General features: G+C 42.9%; 1 protein-coding gene across 4 annotated transcripts in view; it reads right to left on the minus strand.

Annotated features, from left to right (window-relative positions):
* The window catches only part of SLC8A2 (solute carrier family 8 member A2), an 83782-nt gene extending 65610 nt beyond the window's left edge, over positions 1-18172 (minus strand). The window contains exons 1-3 of one of the 4 annotated variants that reach the window (XM_075606854.1): positions 17801-18171; positions 11238-11483; positions 6571-8385 (exon numbers count right to left, since the gene is read on the minus strand). In XM_075606854.1, coding sequence (XP_075462969.1) covers positions 6571-8312 — 1742 coding nt within the window. In that variant the 5' untranslated portion in view covers positions 8313-8385; positions 11238-11483; positions 17801-18171. Of the gene's footprint in view, positions 1-6570; positions 8386-11237; positions 11484-17800 lie in introns of all 4 variants that reach the window. The other 3 variants (XM_075606855.1, XM_075606853.1, XM_075606856.1) reach the window with 3 other exon arrangements.
* Between the last annotated feature and the right edge of the window lie 478 nt (positions 18173-18650).

Genomic DNA, 18650 nt, shown 5'->3' on the forward strand with positions numbered 1-18650 from the left:
GCAGTATTTCTAGGCTGGGTAGGTTTACCATATACATTTTAAGTTATTGTGGGTGAAAAAGACAACAAAAAAACTCCACTGTTAGCATATAGTCAATAAAGAATATCACTTGTGAGCACATTCACACGTCTTAGACAGGTCTGCACCCTGCCTTTCAACCATTATAACCTAGCATACAGTGCTTCCACCGCAGCAAGGGATTCTGGGAAATGACATGCAAATGAGCACACAATGTGTCACCTTTTGCCTTTAACATAACTTAAAATGCATATAGTAAACATACCCAGCCTAGAAAAATTGCAAAGCTTGAGAAAAGACCTAGGGGTCTGAAACGTACGTCGCTCTGGAGTCGTGAGTGCTGCGGATTTTTTCTCATTGTGATATATATATATATATATATATATATATATATATATATATATATATATATTGGCAAGGAAAATAATTAAGTGCGCAAATTGTATATATATATATCACAAACATAAAAAACAAAGAGTAGCTCTGTCAATGTGATTTCTAATATGTATATAAAATAAAAAAACAAATTGTGATGTCTGTGCAGTGATAATTACATAGTTACATAGTTACATAGTTACATAGTTACATAGTAGATGAGGTTGAAAAAAGATATACAGTAGGTCCATCAAGTTCAACCTATGCTAAATTTAGACAACAGATACTTTATCTTATATCTATACTGTACTTACTTATTGATCCAGAGGAAGGCAAACAAAAAAACCCATTATGGGGAAAAATGAATTCCTTCCTGACTCCAAGAATTGGCAATCAGATTAATCCCTGGATCAACATCCTTCCCATATATACTTATTTGGTATATCCCTGTATACCTTTCCCATCTAAAAATATGTCCAACCTTTTTTTGAACAAATCTATTGTATCTGCCATCACAGTCTCCATGGGTAATGAATTCCACATTTTAACTGCCCTTACTGTAAAGAACCCTTTCCTTTGTTGCTGGTGAATTCTAATGATAATATATAATTTGAAAAATAAAATGCGTGTTCAGTGAAAAAAGAGAACAAACCAGTCCAAATGTTGAAAAATAGTTGAAAAAAAGTCCAGTATATCAGTCACAATATGGAGTAGGCAGGGCTTCTTAAATGATCTGGCCAGATCACAGAAATCTAAAAGAAAGGGAGAAAAAGAAGTGCCAGCTCCATAGCATAGTACTGTATGTATATAATAGACATTTATTTAAGAACAAGACAATCTGTAAAACCGTCAGGAGCTGTGGGAGGATAATTCAGCCACACAATATAGCATAGGTGTATGTGGGTGGTGAGTAGCGGATACTTATCCGTAGTTGTATGGATGGTACACCAGAGAGTCTCCTCTCTAACAGCAGTGAAGGTAGTGATGCCCACAGATGATCTGTGCTCCGTCCTGCACTGTAGGGAAAGTGTCCAAGTATTTTGTATGCAGACCTCCACACTCCGTGTATCTGGTTCAAGAACACTGCCACAGCAGCCCGTGTGTGTGTGTGTGTGTGTGTGTGTGTGTGTGTGTGTGTGTGTGTGTGTGTGTCTGAGTGTGTGTGTGTCTGTAAGTGTGTGGAAGGGAGAGGTGTATCCGGAGCAACAACAAAACAGCCCAATGACGTCACAATCCAAAATTGAACATCAAAGCTTTATTGGAGACACACAGTGGACACAGCAGGCTGCAGCACAGCCTCCTCCTCTACATGTTTCACGCACATAGGCGCTTCGTCTCAAATGAGAAAGGTCCTATTCCAGGACCGAAATGTCGGATTGGGTGATTTATCTTTTCTATTCAGATGCCCAATACAGATTTTCATTATTACTGAGCCGAGTGCAGTCTTTCTTTACCGGACGAGAGAATGGTAATGTTGTATTTCTATTATTTGACAACTAGCATCTGTCTATATGAACCAGTACATTGAGTGCAAGCTGTGATGTTTGTTTTTTTATATATTTATATATATATCATATAAAAATATTACTTGTGAGCACATTCACATGTCAGACAGGTCTGCAACGCTGCTTTTCACCATTATCACCTAGCACTGGCTTTGTAGTTTGAGACTTATTAGTAGGTCTTCCCCACACATTATTAAGGTTATGGTAAGTGAAAAGTTGACTAAAAACCCTCCACCATATAGCATCTAAAAATATTACTTGTGAGCACATTCACATGTCATAGACAGGTCTGCAACCCTGCCTTTCACCATTATCACCTAGCCTCATTTTCAACCAACTTCACACTGATGAGACCCACAAGGTTGAAACAGTCTGTGAGTGGGCTTATTGGCTTTGCATCTCATCCCAAGCTATGTTTAAAAGCTGTGTTTAAAGCAGCATGCATTGCCTTAAGGGTTTTCCATGTAATGTGGGCTTGAGACAAAAGGTGGAACTGTGTGCTCATTTGCATGTCATTTCCCAAAATCCCTTGCTGCAGTGTAAGCACTGTATGCTAGGTGATAATGGTGAAAAGCAGGGTTGCAGACCTGTCTATGACATGTGAATTTGCTCACAAGTAATATTTTGATATGCTGTACGGTGGAGGGTTTTTAGTCACCTTTCCACTCACCATAACCTTAATTGTGTGAGTGTGTGAGTGTCCCCTTATAAGGATACCTGGGAATTGAGCCAATGACTGAGAATAAAAGGGAGGTTTGAAATTATTGGTTTCCCTGGAGGGGGAAGGACCAAAGAAGGAGAGTTTAGTCCCCAGCTTTGCATGAGGAGGCCGAGCTGCCAAGACCAGGAGGATCACGTTACTATCCCAGTGAGTTGAGAGGCCAAGACCAGCACGTGATCATAACTACTGCAGTTCTCCTGATTTGGAGTGACCACAGATAGGACAGTCAAGGTCACCCCCGCCCACCCCCGTCCCCCAAGTATCAGCTGCTCATGTTCCGAGAGTTGTGAGTAACCCCTGAGGGGATCCATTTGCAAGCAACACAGTACACATACTGGTTCCTTTTCAAGTCTTTACGAAATAACAGGCCTGCAATGGTTAACCCAACACACCTAAGAGCTCCAACGCTGTCTGGCACCAATAAAGGGGCCCTTAACACGGGATCATTGAGACTTAAGGAGAGACAGAGATACTAACACACAGCGACTCACGTGATGGTGTATTGTTGTATAACCTTTGCGCATAAGTGTATGATACTCACGATTGAGGATCACTGATGTGTTACTGTGGAAGGATATAAATACAAGCCCCTGTTATTCAAAGATGTGTGTTGTGTAACACTGTCTGATCTCCGCCAAGCTCTCTGCTAGCGGCCTAGCATATCGTTCACATAGGGGAGAAGATTTTGGGTCCCCACTCTAGCATATGTGCAATCAGTCTGGGGAAATAAAGAGGGGTTACAGATAGATTGATTCAGTTTGTGTGTGTGAGAGAGAGAGTTAACATTTGAGTCATAAATAAGCCATTAATAAGGATATAAGCTAATGTAAAGATATTCTCACCCTATTCCCAAAGGAAAATTCTGTCTTCAACATTTCTGAAATCCATGTTGCAGGTAGGGGTGAGAGGTATGTATGCACAGGGCTGGAGTGATGGCTGTAACATCGGGCCCTGCAGTTACCAAAGACCTGTGCTCTCCTCCAGGACCCTATCTGTGCAGTGGGAGCGGAAGCGGTGACAGAGGGAGCCAACCCAGGCGGTGATCACAGAAGCCGGGCCCGACTTCCAGTGGGTCCCAGCTGGAAGTGTCGGGACCCCATGGGTGGGCTTCCTCCAGCTCCCCTGCCACAACCATTCCAAAGGTAGGGCTACGGGGAAGGGAAGAGGTCCCACGCACAGACTCTGCACCGGGCCCCACGATTGTGTAAGGCGGTCCTGTGTGTACAGGCAGTTTATATGTATTAGGAGGAGGTGAGAGGCATATGCCCCTGACATCTGTGTATTAAGAGGAAGTGAGAAGTGTATATCCCTGAAGTCTGTTTATTAGTAAGGTATAAGATGTATGTGTCCCTGATGTTTGCATATTTGGAGGTGAGAGGTATGTGTCCCCGATGTCTGTGCATTAGGAGCAAGTGGGAGGTATGTGTCCCTTATGTCTGTATATTTTCAGGTGTCACAAAGCTGGTTCGTCCTCATTGGCTGAACTGCTCACGTGACACTGTCATGCGGCCGCGCTTGAAAAGACAAAAATGTTTGTCTCTTCAAAACACGGTCGCGTCATCGTGCTCAGTCATGTGCGCACACGCAATAGGGGCGGCCGCATAGGGATTAAGACATTTGTGGTTGTCACACGAGCGCCATCGCGCGCTGTATAATCGCGGCCTTAGAAGGAAGCGAGAGGTCTATATTCCTGATATCTCTGTATTAGGAGGGGATGAGCAATATGTGTCCCTGAGGTCTGTGTACCAAATGGGGGTGAGATGTATGAGTCCCTGATCAGTATATGTGTATTCAGAGATGGTGAGAGGTGTCCCTGCATCCCTGATACCTCAAGGTTCTATTATTTATTTATTTATTACAACGGTTGATCACTCCTCAATTGAGCAGTTCCATTTGCTATTAATCTTGAACACATCAGAGCTCCCCCTGCGTGTGCACACACACACACACACACACACACACCATGCTTAGTCTCTGATGATTAAAACCTGCTAAAAAAAAACTCTCTCAGTTCAGCAGAACCAGTGGGTGGAGGGGGCGCAGATCTGTAGCAATGATTGCCACGTGTCTGCAGAGAGAAGATACCTGATATTAGATGCTGAACAATGAAAGCATTTTACAATGTGATTAACAGACCTTATTATGAAGGGAAGCCCCGCGTACTGGTTACCATTGCGCACACCATACACCACACTTCTTGAGATAGGAAAGAGCGAAGCAAAAAGAAATGCAACCCTGAAAAAAATCCACGCTAAAAAAAATAGAAGGATACGCTTTACGCCTAAAATATTAATGCAAAAATCTAAATATCACACTGCCTGCCAGTGAGTGGAACTGCCTTCCAGACAGTAAGACTCGCTCCTAATTAGAGATGGGTGAATAATTGGCACAAGTTCGAATCTGGCTTGAATATTGCATTTATTCGCAAGCGCGAAACGTGGGGGTCACTGCATCAGACGCAGTGATTCCCCTAGTACCCATTTTAAACTTGGTGCAGTCTCCTCAGTCAGTAAAGATCAAACTGGCATTAAAACAATGTAGCTGGTTTGCAGTTTTAGCACAAAAAACTAAAGAGAACCCCTTATAATTGATAGCTGTGAAATTAATTATTTTTGAAAAAAAATTTCTTTTGAATATAAACGTTAAAAAAGAATGGGGTATGTCTACACATACATAACACAGACACTGCACATACATACAACACAAATATAAGTTTGTGGCTTCACTACTAATGTATATAAGAGTCCAATGACCTTTACTTAATAAAGTTAGCTTCTTTAAAGGACTAATGATCTCCATGTATCTATATATCAGTGTGTTATTCGCAGGGTATTGCGATTTATATTCTACACAGATACCTGATACAAATGTATCTTATGCAAGAAACACAAGTTTGCAAGATTTTTATTTCCAAGCAAAAACAAGGTAAACTGAATCTTTGGTGGATTTTCATGCTTTCACGCAGATTTTTATTGGCAAACCATGAAGATTATTCGTGGGTTTGCAAATATTTAGAAAAATTCATCAAATTCATTGCGAACCCAACTTGGACCCATTAGCCCATCTCTACTCCCAATGAGTAAGACTGCTTTCCAAATAGTAAGACAAATGCCTATTGAGTGAGACACACTCCTAATGAGCGAGAAATGCCTTCCAACAAGTGATACACACTCCTAATTAGTGAGAATGCAAAATCCCAGTGGCCAGAGCTGAATTATAAAACATGAAAATTCAGAAAGCAATTGTATCGCAAGCCCCACTGTGAGCAAGAGGTTAAGAGCAGCCTACCTTCCTCCAACTCCCCCCCACCCCATCACCCCCCCACAGAAACATGGAATGCGGTTAGGCAGGATATTTCATTAGATAGTATATCTGGTTGCACAGCTGGCTGGCATTTCTCTTTGCTGGCTGTGTGTCCCTGTTGTAATGGATAAATATTGACTCTGTTACTACATTTCTGGGGTGATGTACAAATAGGATTTGAGGGTAATTAACTCTTCCTGAAAGCACCACGGGATTTTCCATGGGGAATCTTGTGTATCTTCCTGTGATCCTCAGGCTGTGTTTGCACGGCCATTTCTGCACACACCTTTCTCATGACATCTGTCCTATGAATATGTCTGTATCTATCTTCTCTGTCTATTTATATACATCTACAAGTCAATACAATGTCTTTATGTATCTATCGATCTATCCATTTATGAATGTATAGATATTTGTAAGCATGTGTATTCCCACTCGGGACCTTAACCATAATCCCAGCACTTGTACCAAAGTTGACATTAAAGGCAACATTTACTAAGTGGTGCTAAGACATAAGGCTTAGTGAATGGGCCCCTACGACACCTGTTTATTCTGATTACTGAATGATTTGCAATTGTGCAACAACTGTCCCATTAACTTCCGATAATTATAGAATTTTATTTATAAATGGTTATTCTTATTACTTACATTGTCTCATCATTCTGGAACTCCAGCTCCCCGTATGCATCCTCAAAGTCTACTCCTCCACCCCTTGCTGTCCCTTCTGTCGTCCGGTAGGGGATGAGCACAGTTCCTCGTGCTCCTGAGTTTCTCAGCACTCGCACTTCCAGCACCCCCACACTCTCGCTCACGTGGACCAGCTTCTCCTCAAATGTGAAGATCCCGGCATGGTCATCGTCCAGGATGGTCACTGTGGCGATGAGTGGGGAGACCAGACGCGCCTTGGGTAGCCCTTCCCCATCTGGCTCGAACATCCCTTCCGCGTCCCCCACCCTCAGGTTCATTAGTCGCACAAAGAAATGTTCGTCCTCCTCGAAGATGTCGTCATCGATTATTCCAACCTTCAGCTCCTTCTGTGTCTCCCCAGGCTTGAAGATCAGCGTCCCTTCACTGTACTCAAAGTCCGAGCCAGCATTGGCCGATCCGTCCTCTGTCTTGTAGTCTACATAGAAGGTGCTCACACCATCCCCTCCTTGGCAGGCCACATTGAGTGTCACAAGACCACAGTTCTCCAGGCACTGGTAGTTGCAGGGCTGGAAGAAGATCTTGCTGGTGTTTTCCTCTGCAGGGTCGGCCGTCACCTCCTGTAGGTGAGCCGGCTTCTTGCTGTGCTCAGCAGCGTGTTTCTTCAGCACATTGCCTGCCCCAATCATCATGCGTGTGGCCTGGATGCGGTAAAATGCCCTGCTCTTCTGCTGGTGCAGCAGGGCATAGTAATTGGCCATTTCCACCAGCTGATCAAGCTCACGCTCTGGGTACTTCTGCTTCAGCTCCTTCAAGATGCGTATCACCTCTTTTCGGCTCTCATCCAGCTCTTTGGCTTCGGCAGCAGCCGCAGCACTGTCTACCCCTTCTGACTCCTTTGCTTCCACTGACGCCACTGCCCCCAATTTCCCATCCATCTCTATGCTCTTGGGGAACTCACCCTCTGTCTCAATGATGATGCCCCTGCGCTTGTCCGCTCGGTACCTCTTGTACACATACTTGTAGAAGAGAAGCCGCTTGTCTGCTACCCAAGCGAAGAGCACACAGGCTGGGAAGAAGAGGAGAGTGACCAGTCCCTCCCACACCTGCACCCGACTCGGGGAGATAACTGCAAGGATCAGATACAGCCATATATAGGCAAAGATGCTCCATGTGGCCGTGACGAAGAACACCCGTGGGTGCTTGATCTTCCGTGACTCGCCATTGGGGATCACATAAACGCATATGGCGATAATGACGAACATGTTAAATGCAGCAGAGCCCACGATGGTCCCTGGCCCCAGCTCACCAGCCTGGAAGTTGTGGCCACACACCTCGATGACCGAGAGGAGGATCTCAGGTGCAGAAGATCCCAAGGCCATCAGAGTGAGGTTGGAGACTGTTTCATTCCAGATGCGCACGGTGGCCACACTGGTCTCCCCATTGGGTTTGGTGAGCGTGATTTCCTTCTCTTGTGATGTGATAACCTCGATAGATGCCATGAAGCGGTCAGCAATGATGGACACCCCCAGAAAGAGGTATAGCATGGCCACAAAGTAAACCACTGCCCGTGCTACCTTGTCCCCCAGTGATGGGTTGTGGGGTAGCCAGACCGGGAGCAGGATGCCAGGCTGACACTCTTTGACCTGTGACGTTCCGCAGGTACCATTGTCTGGATCTCCTGAGGAGGCTGAGGTCAGAAGAGTCAGAGCCAGCAGGAGGCCACCTCTCAAAAGGAATGTCATATCTGGTCTGTCTCTGGTGGTGGTCCTAAGCAGAGTGATGGGAGGTCTTTATGGCAGCTGGGTGCTATGATGCCTGTGGGAAGAAAGACATAAGAGAGAATGGAACCAGAGTATACCGACTGTGTGGGAGAGACATGTTTACATGCAGAGAATTGCTCCATTCAGCAGTTTGATACATCCGATTATAATGTGTGCATCACTTAACAACATTCTCCTACAGTATTGACACACACCACATTGCAATCTGACCCACACAGGGTATAATAGTTGCAAATTACTGTGATACCTTCACTCCAATAGACTCAGGTTAAAATACCTCCTTTAACATTAATTTCACATTGCAGCTGTAAATCTGTTGCAAACAAAAAATCCCAATGAAAGCAATTACATTTCCCCCATTTAATCTGCAACATTTTTGCACTAACGAGATAGTAATAAATATTCCTCTTAGAGATAGTTGCTATAAATGCCTTTATATGGCATTTTATAGGAGAATAAACATATGCCTGAATCCTTGCACCCGATCCAGCGTTAAATGCAATTGATTTGGATGGCAGTTAACACTTGATTGGGGAGTATTACCCCACATCTGCACTTAGTAAATCGCCCCTAACAGACTTATTAAATAAACTGACAGGCTAAAGGAGTGCCTCAGTTATTAAAAACACTGACTTTGAATCAGGGGAACCTAGTTCAAAATCCAGTGTCATTTCCATGTGACCTTGGGCAAATCCCTTTATCTCCCTATGCCTCAGGCGCCAAGAAAAGAGTGTAATCTCTCAGAACAGGAACTCTTTTTGCTTGCAAACATTATGTACAGTGCTGCATACAATCCCAGCACTGCATAAGAAAATATATAGTTATTGTATTTATAAGAAAGCACTAGATTTATCGAAGAAAAAGCTTGCACTGTACCTTTCTTTGATAAATCTGGTGCAGTTGTAACTTTTGCAGCTAGGACACTGTAATAAATAATCTATATTTTTTTTTTTTAACATGTGATGCACAGTCCTTATTGTTCCTCGTGGCTGCTTGCATGCTTATCTCACGCTGGGCACGTCTTTGTCTGCTCCTCTCCCAGGAGAGATGTCAAGCAGGGACACACTTAACGTCTGCCCTATTTATACACCTCAAACCCCGGAGAGATCTCCGAACGGCAGTCCCTCCCCCTCCCGTACTTTGCGTGCACAGGAATTTGATGCCAGGTGTGGCTCCGAGCAGGTACCATACCAATAAATGGGGAAAGACACATGGGACTCCCTCAGTCTGGCACAGCTCAGAGCCACTTCACAACACAGAGGGGATGGCTTCACGGTATTTATGTATGTCTTTATATAGCCCCATTAATTTATATAGCGCTTCACAGTAGTAATACACTTGACAATCATATAAATAACAAATAACTACAAATAACACATCATGGGAATAAGAGCATCAGACATAAAAGTAACATTGTGGAAGAGGAGTCCCTGCTCCGAAGAGCTTACAATGTAATTGGTAGGGAGGATGTACAGAGACAGTAAGAGGGCATTCTGGTAAGTGCGTCTGCAGGGAGCCAAGCTTTCTGTATCGTGTATAGTATTAGCCACATTGCTACTCATATGCTTCTTTAAGCAAATGTGTCTTAAGGTGGTTCTTAAAGGTGGATAGAGAGGGTGCTAGTCAGGTATTGAGGGGAAGGGCATTCCAGATGTGTGGGGCAGTCAGTGAGAAAGGTTTAAGGCGGGAGAGGGCTTTAGATACAAAGGGGGTAGAGAGAAGACATCCTTGAGCAGAACGCAAGAGTCTGGATGGTGCATAGCGAGAAATTAGGGCTGAGATGTAAGGAGGAGCAGAAGAGTGTAAAGCTTTAAAAGTGAAGAGAATTGAGTGTGAGATGCGTAATTTGATAGGAAGCCAGGAGAGTGATTTCAGCAGGGGTACAGATTTAAACGCTGAGACAGATTTAGGAAAGAGTAGAGTGATTCTGGCAGCAGCGTTTCGGATAGATTGTAGGGGAGACAGGTGACAGGCAGGAAGGCCGAACAGCAGGAGGTTACAGTAATCAAAACGAGAGAAGGAGGGCCTGAGTCAGAGTTTTAGTGTCAAGTAACAGAGGAAAGGACATATCTTTGTAATATTTCAGAGGAAAAAGCGACAGGTTTTAGAAACATTTTGAATGTGAGGGGAGAATGTGAGAGAGGAGTCGAGAGTGACCTCTAGGCAGCGTGCTTGAGCTACTGGGTGAATGATCGTACTTCCAACAGTAATGTGGAAGGAGGTAGTAGGGCCAGGTTTGGGAGGAAGTATAAGGAGCTCTGTTTTTGCCATGTTAAGTTTAAGTCGGCGGAGGGCCATCCAGGATGATATAGCCCAGAGACATTCAGAAACTTTGGTCTGTACAGCAGGTGTAAGGTCAGGGGTTGAAAAGTAAATTTGTGTGTCATCAGCATAGAGGTGATATTTAAACCCAAGAGATGTGATCAGGTCACCTAGAGAGAGTGTGTACAGAGAAAAGAGAAGAGGTCCCAGGACAGACCCCTGAGCTACCCCCACAGAGAGAGAAGAGGAGGAGGTGTTAGCAAAAGAGACACAGAAAGTACGATGGGAGAGGTAAGAGCAGATCCAGGATAGAGCTTTGTTACGAATACCAAGAGTATGGAGAATGTGAAGGATGGAAAATGGCAGGATAAGAGAGTAGAGAGAGGGTTTGACGCTTACAAACCCAAGAGAAAACACCACATGCAAGAAAGGCTGGGATTCACTAAATTGCAAGAAAAGGGCATCGGAGTACGTTCCTGTGTTAACTGCCATTGACTTGAAGAGCAGTTAACGCAGCATCGAGCTCCGATACCCTTTATCAGAGCTTAGTGAATCTCGGCCAAAGTCCTTTTGACTTAATGATGTTTTAATATTATTTATTTTAACAATGATTGTACTGCTCACCCCCAGTATCAGAAGCAGATTCATATTGTACTTGCATTTTTCGGCTTCGATGCATCAAGACACTTTGTACCTATGTATTTTTCTCACTGTCTAGTTAAATTTTTCAGGATCTTCAACCATAGACGTAGATGTTAATATTTTCACTGCAGACTTTCGTTGCAATGTAAACCAAGAATAAAACGCTTCCACTCCTTTTCCCTATATGAGAGACCAGTATAGGAATAGGTGTTGTAATTAACACTTTCACTGCAGGAAGAAAGAGAAAAGCAACTTAACTGATGCAGGGTTTTGCATCAAAAGTCCTATGAGACAAGACTTAAGGACCTCAACATGTAAGGGAGGTAGAGAAAGAACATGAAAGAGATTTTTAGATACATCAAAGGAATCAGCAAGAGACGGATGGAAGCACTTGATGGAGAAAATGAAGTTTTGCAGCAAGGGATCACGCACTAAGCTGTACAGCATAGACTCTGGAGAGACGTGAAACGTGAGAAAATTCTCCAGTACTAAAAGGAGTGTGGGTGCATGAAAGAGCCTCCCAGAGGAGGGATGAGGGGCTAGGCCAGCAATGAAATGTAAAACATACTTGGGAGAAGGTTCGCTCTTAAAAAATAAAAAGCAAACCAAAATTCAGTGATCTATGGATCACAGTTACATAGTTACATAATAGATGAGGTCCATCAAGTTCCACCTATGCAAAATGTATACAGATTTCATATCGTAAATCTCTGCAACTCGTGTTTTGTTCCAAATAGAATTCTTTCACTTTAATCATTGGAGTCCTGCTATAAAAGATGTAATTGGGGGCATGGGAGTATGCATACAGTTCAGCACCAATGACAAAGAATATATGATTTCAGCAAGGGAATTGGAAATAAGCTCAAAGCTTTTAATGGGGTTGTTTTCTAAAGTGCTATTTTTTGCCCCAGTCTTGTGAGTCTTTTACACATGACCTCCATTATAGAGATACAGTAAGCATTGAGTTAATCTGACAGTATATGAGCCTCTCACTGCAGTCTCTGCAGCTGTAAGGTGGCTATGGATTTTGCAGGCAGCCTGAGCTGTGGGTGTTTATTTTTGGAGAAGCTGTTGTCTTGGTGACATGGCTACAGATGCTTCTTACGTTATCGTAAGCACATACAGCCAAAATATGCTTGCTTCTTGCAATACTCCCTGCGTGCATTAATATCTTATATGCTTCATTATATCTGAGGCTCGCTACACATGGATGGAGAAGCATTAGCTTGATGGAGTTTGGGGGTACTATCTTTTACATTTGCCATGTTTTTAGAGAAAGGTAAATAAAAAAAATGCTGGTCTTATAAACTCAATACTAAAATAGCAAATAAGTCTTAAAATATCAAAGCTTAAATAATGGTTATCCTTAATTTTCTTCCATCCTCCAGATTTTGCTGCAACAATATTTCATGCACTGACAAAGAAGGAAACCATGTCTGTTCTGTCAAACATGGGGTGACGGATTTCGTGGGATCCTCTACCTATGTAATTGCATTGGTTGGGGGCACACTCAAATGAATATAGGGACACCCCCCATGTCTATAGCTCTTAACACTAGAAGAAAAACATACTTACTGGGTCCTAAGTCCTCTATGTCAGTGGTATAGTGACTTATGTCACAGTACATCTGTCCCTCCCACCCCAGGGTGACACAGAGAGAAAACACCCAGCCCACTCTGTATTCCTTTTACGTGAATGCACTTCCCCCTCCCCAAGCTCTCATATATATGACAGAAACTACAAGAAGGGAGCTGTCCAGTATTTCAGCCACTGTACAAAGCCATTTAAATGCTCCACACACAAAAACAATCCTAAACCCAGCATCAATTTCATGGCATCTTTCATTCCCTCATGTGCCTCGTTCACAGCAGTGGCATTTAATCCATCTCAAACACCTACTCTTGTTCACCCTCCCAAGTGAAGGTATGTGTGTGTGTGTGTGTGTGTGTGTGTGTGTGTGTGTGTGTGTGTGTGTGTGTGTGTGTGTGTGTGTGTGTGTGTGTGTGTGTGTGTGTGTGTGTGTGTGTCCGTCTATGTTCGTGTGACATAGAATTCACAAATATATTATTCTGGGGTGTCAAACGCCTAACTTAATTCCATGTATACTGTCAGTAATTTACTATTCTGTCCTAACTTATGTTTATATTTTTCCATTTTACACAAATTTCTCATACATGTGAAGCTAATAGCTGGTAAGACCCAGAAGCCAATTGGTGGAAACATGATACATCCTCATACGTATACAAAACCCTACACAGCAAACACATATAGATACATACATGCATAAACCTGCAAAGGACATGCCAAGGACATACCTTGACAAAGGCATACATGGAAACATGAATTCATGTATACATGGATTTATGCATGTTCTCATTTACAAACAGCTTTTAATGCAAACACATATACATATACAGAAACACACATTTATTCAGATACAAATTCATAAACACACAAATGCAGTCACACACAACGTTATGCATACATTCAGACACACATACATACTCAGACACATGCATAAATTCACACAGACACATACACAAACATGAATTTATAGATATACACACATACATGAATGCATACAGACAAACACATGCATACAAACACGCATGCACGAATTCATAAAGACATACACGTCTGGCTTTCTGGATGAATTATTCTCACTGAGCCCCCAACCAAGTCCTTACTCTTTCTGCTTAGCAACAAGACTCCTTGGGTCACTGTGCATTGCTGCATTGGAGGACAGCACCTTTTCATATATCAAAACAAGGCTGTTGTGATAATGCCATCCAAACTGTGTGGCCTGAAAAACTTAGCAGCGGGAGAGATCAGCTAACTACCCCCCATTTTGATTGTGGAAGAAAAAAGGAAGACAGTCCAGCACAAAGATTTGGCTCAGAAAAATGTGGGAGAAAAAGAAAGGGGGAAAAAAGAGGAAATATAGTATAGTATGTTTTTGAATTATCTTTGATATCCCAAAAATATTAGATATTGCACTGACATGTAGTGCCTAGAATATAAGCATTGATTCATTAGGTGAATCTCCTTCTTGGTTTGCAGTTGCAGGATTTTTTACAGGGAACATGTGGGAAAAATAAGAAAACACAGGGCACACATAGCGCAATATGTACAGTGTCGCCTTTAAGTAGTTAGTACGTTCTACAGAATGCTTACGATGCTGCAATTCTTTTAGGCATTGGTTAAAACGTTTTTTACATTTGAAACTGCCAGTGTGTTGCAGGGGAGATATTCCTTTCTCACGTGTGTATGTTTGTTACGATCTTCCTTGCATCTGACGTCACCACCACCCGGTTGTCGCGTCTAATCCGGGTCTCATGGGATTCTCTCACTCACTGCTTCTCACTTGCTCCTGCAGCTTCTCACCCTACGCATTTCACAAGCTGAACTTGCTTCCTCAAGGGTGAAGCAAGTTCAGCTTGTATTATTGAGTGTTTTTTAGCACTTTATATCTTGTATTTTGTCTGTCTAACTATTCTCCCCCTCCCTCCCCCCCCCCCCCCCCCCCCGTGCTGAAAATATCAGAGACCAGCATGGGCTAAGACTCTGCATCTTCAACAGCTCAAGTGCTACAAAGTTTCAGAAAGAGAGCTAAGAGAGTATATAAACACCTTAAGTGCTTGAGGTAAAGTATAATGGAGCAATAGGAGCATTTGGGAAGGAATTGCAGGTAGCGGTTATACAGTTATATGGATCAATAGGAGGAGTTAGGGAGAAGTTATAGGAAGCAGTTATATGGAGCGATAGGAGGATTAAACAGAGAATTAAGAGGAGTTATAGTGAGTGGTTATATGGAATAATAGGGTCAGTTTGGGAGGAGTTATGTGGAGCAGTAGGAGAAAGAATAGGGAGAAATAATATGCAGCGTTAAGTGGAATTCCGAAGAGCAATAGGAGAAGGTTTCCATAGTTTTTTAAACAGCAAACTAATATTGAGATTGAAACATTTGCTCCATTTATGTTCATGCTCCTCCCTCCTTTTGACTGTGCTCCATTCAACTGCATATTAACACAAACACTTGGATTCTCTATCCTCTAATTTAGGTTATCGCACAGCGACCCGGCATTAACAGCCATTGGCTTGAATAGCAGCTAATGCAGGATCATGGTGCGATAACCTGTATCAGAAAATAGTGAATCCCCCTCTAAAACCCTTATTCAATAAAGTCTGCAGCAGCTAGTCGCAGAAAACTGCCACTGACTTGAATGGCAGTTTTCAGCCGATCTTGCCAAAAATGGCATGTACCCAGTGGTGTTTTTGAAAGGAAAAAGGTGCTAGAACTCTAAGAAAAACATAATTTATATTTAAACTACAGTACACACTTTAGCTTTAAAGAAAGAAATGCGGTACAGAAGGCAAGTATCCACTCCTAGTTATCATTCTAGCCCCATTCCTAATAATTTCATAATCACCATATGGAGTTTTTTTGTTTTGTTTTTGAGAGATCAAAAACAAAATGGAAAGAAAATCATGCTGGAACTCTGTTCCAACTACTAAAATAGCCCGGCATACACCTCCTGCATGAGCTCTTTATTTTCTTCATTACTATGCTAAAACCTCCACAACGTCCTCAACAGCATAAAACGCGCCTTCCAACAGATGTGTCATATGTAAGAAATACTACAAACTGGCTTCTTACAAGCAGGAAAACAAAGGTTTGATCTAAATGCACGTGTCAGAATCTTCAGACACCGCCCGCAATGTCCTGCAAAGACGCACATGCGAAATTATTTGGATGCCAAAATCCAAAATACTTTTATTAGGTAAATAAATAAATGGTCACTAATTAACTTATTTTAATAGTAAAATGCCCAGTCTGGGAATTACTGTATACACATAGGCCTGTAAGTTTAAACTGACACAGACAGTAGGTTACAACCATTTCACGTTTTCCCCCCTACTAACTGTGACCTCTCACACTACTTGTCTGATTTTATGCCCTATTTACTGAACCTTTATGGTTCCCTGGTGTCCATCCCACTGGCTTCCTGATTGCACTTCCCCTCTACCCTCACTGCTGGGAAGCCGTTCCATGCATCCATCAATCTATCAGTGAAGAAGGACTTCCCCTCACTCTAACAAAGTCTGCCTCCCTCCAACTTGAAAATATATTGCTGATGCTCACAAGCTTCATCGGCCAAATAACCCTTATTGGGGAAAGACAAGGGAGCTGATTAATGGCATTGAGTATTCTGAAAAGGGGAAGGCACTGGACTGTAATTAGCTGCTTCAATGAGGCCCATAACTCATCCCCATGAGCTTTCTGGTTAGTTCTGCAAACAGCTTCTCCCACTTGTGGATTGGATCATGGAAATTAATTTCGCTTATAAGAGGAGAGCAGGGAAGAAGTGCAAAATGTAAAAATGAATTATGGGTCTCAATTATGGTTTGCAGTTAATTATGGATCAGTTATTCACATGTTATACATCCATCTATATCTATTATAGTTTCCCTCCTAACACTCATTGCCATGAAAACTGCATGGTGGTCAATGGAGCAAAAAAGGGAAGCTTGGGATTTGACCTCAGAGGTGGTTATTGGGATGTACTCTTTAGAGGGAAGGAGCAGAATTATTTCACATGAAATAGTCTCCTGATATAAATCTAGCTTCTGGGCTATTAAAAGCACAGGACATCATCACTCAGCAATGAGGGTGCACAAGGAGTGAGGGAGTGTAACCCAAGGGACACAATATTTAGGATCAGATGGACATAGGAAGAGGAGAAAAGAGAAGTGAATGAAAGAATCTAAGTGGGGAGGATGGGTGAGAAAAAAAATAGAGATTTGCAAGAAAAGTAAAGAGAAAAATACAGTGAGGGGTGAAAGGCAAAAGGGCAGAAACAGAGAAAGACAAAAAAAAGTGTGCATGAGGGCGAGAGAGGAATGATGGAGAAAGACTGCTGTGAAGAAGAGAAGATAAAAGGTGAAGGAAATAGAGAGTGAGAAAGATGGACAATCTTTCATTGTCTACCTCTAATCTTAGAGGTAGACAAGGAATAAAGAGAGAGAGAGAGAGAGAGAGAGAGAGAGAGAGAGAGAGAGAGAGAGAGAGAGAGAGAGAGAGAGAGAGAGAGAGAGAGAGAGAGAGAGAGAGAGAGAGAGAGAGAGAGAGAGAGAGAGAGAGAGAGAGAGAGAGAGAGAGAGAGAGAGAGAGAGATAGATTAAGGCAGAGTGTGTGTATGTGTGAGAAATAGACCACGGGAGGTGGCAATTATACAAATTAAGAGAGAGAAGGATTACAATAATACAAGCAAGAAGCAAAATGAATACAACGGCAGATGTAAAACAGTGAGTGAGAGTGGGATTAAGGGAGGACAGGCGGGAAGCAGAGGGAGAGGCAGTATCCATTGTAATCAGCTTGAATACAAGAACAGGGAGGGCTTGGCAACACCAGCCACAATAGGGGGAAAGAGAGAGAAATGTAGGATCAGAGCCTGGAGGGAGAAAAGGGAACGATACAGATAACATGAAAGAGAGATGGGTGAGAGAGGCAAATCAGACAGACAAGCAGGCATATCTCCTCTCACCTGCTTCTCTCTCTCTCCCAGGGCTCCGGCTGCATTCCACATCACACGCTCCGTTGCATGTTGGTCTTTCCCCTGGCACAATAAGGAGGTTTCTGGCTGCTTTTGGATGGGAAGCCTGAGATTTCAGTGTCTATTCCATGAAAAGCTCATCTCCCACCCCTTGCTCTCTCCTCTAACCTTCTCCCCTCTGCAGCTGTTGCGCTCTTAGGTTCCACCAGCCTCTCTCCACCTCCCCTTTCTCTCTCTTTCTTTTCCTTGCCTGTCTGGGTTTGCATACTGCTTTTTCCCCTCCCTCAGTCTCCTCCCTTTTCTTTTTTCTATCTGTAACCCACCTCCTTTGCAAGCCTTCTCTTCCTCCCTTTCCAGCTGCCCCTCTTGGCTGTAATTTCAGCACTGGACAGCTCCATATACAACTCACTTTACATACTATGGGGGTGCTATGTAGCAAGGTTCACAAGTAGGTAACGTGTTTCTCAACATTTAATTCATCTCGCACACACAGAGTAGTCCCATGGTGGCAAGCAATATAGGCATTGAGAGCATGCTAAGAAATGCAGTTGTATTCTGTGTCTCCAAAGTCAATGTATCCGGTTGTGTGTCTCCTTATTTGCTGTGGCAGCTTGAGAATTGGGGAGTGGTGAGTTATAGGGAACAGGTATATGAAGCAACAGGAGGAGTTATAGGTTGCAGTTATAAGGAGCAATAGGCATAGTCATAGGGTGCGTTATATGAAGCAATAAGAGTTATAGGAAGAGCTTATATGGAGCAATATGAAGAGCTAGGTAGGAGTTATAAGGAACAACAGGAAGAGATAGGGAGCAGTTGTGGGAAGCAGTTAGAGAGAGAAATG

Source organism: Ascaphus truei, chromosome 7, assembly GCF_040206685.1.
Source record: "Ascaphus truei isolate aAscTru1 chromosome 7, aAscTru1.hap1, whole genome shotgun sequence".
NCBI classification, from domain to species: Eukaryota; Metazoa; Chordata; class Amphibia; order Anura; family Ascaphidae; genus Ascaphus; species Ascaphus truei.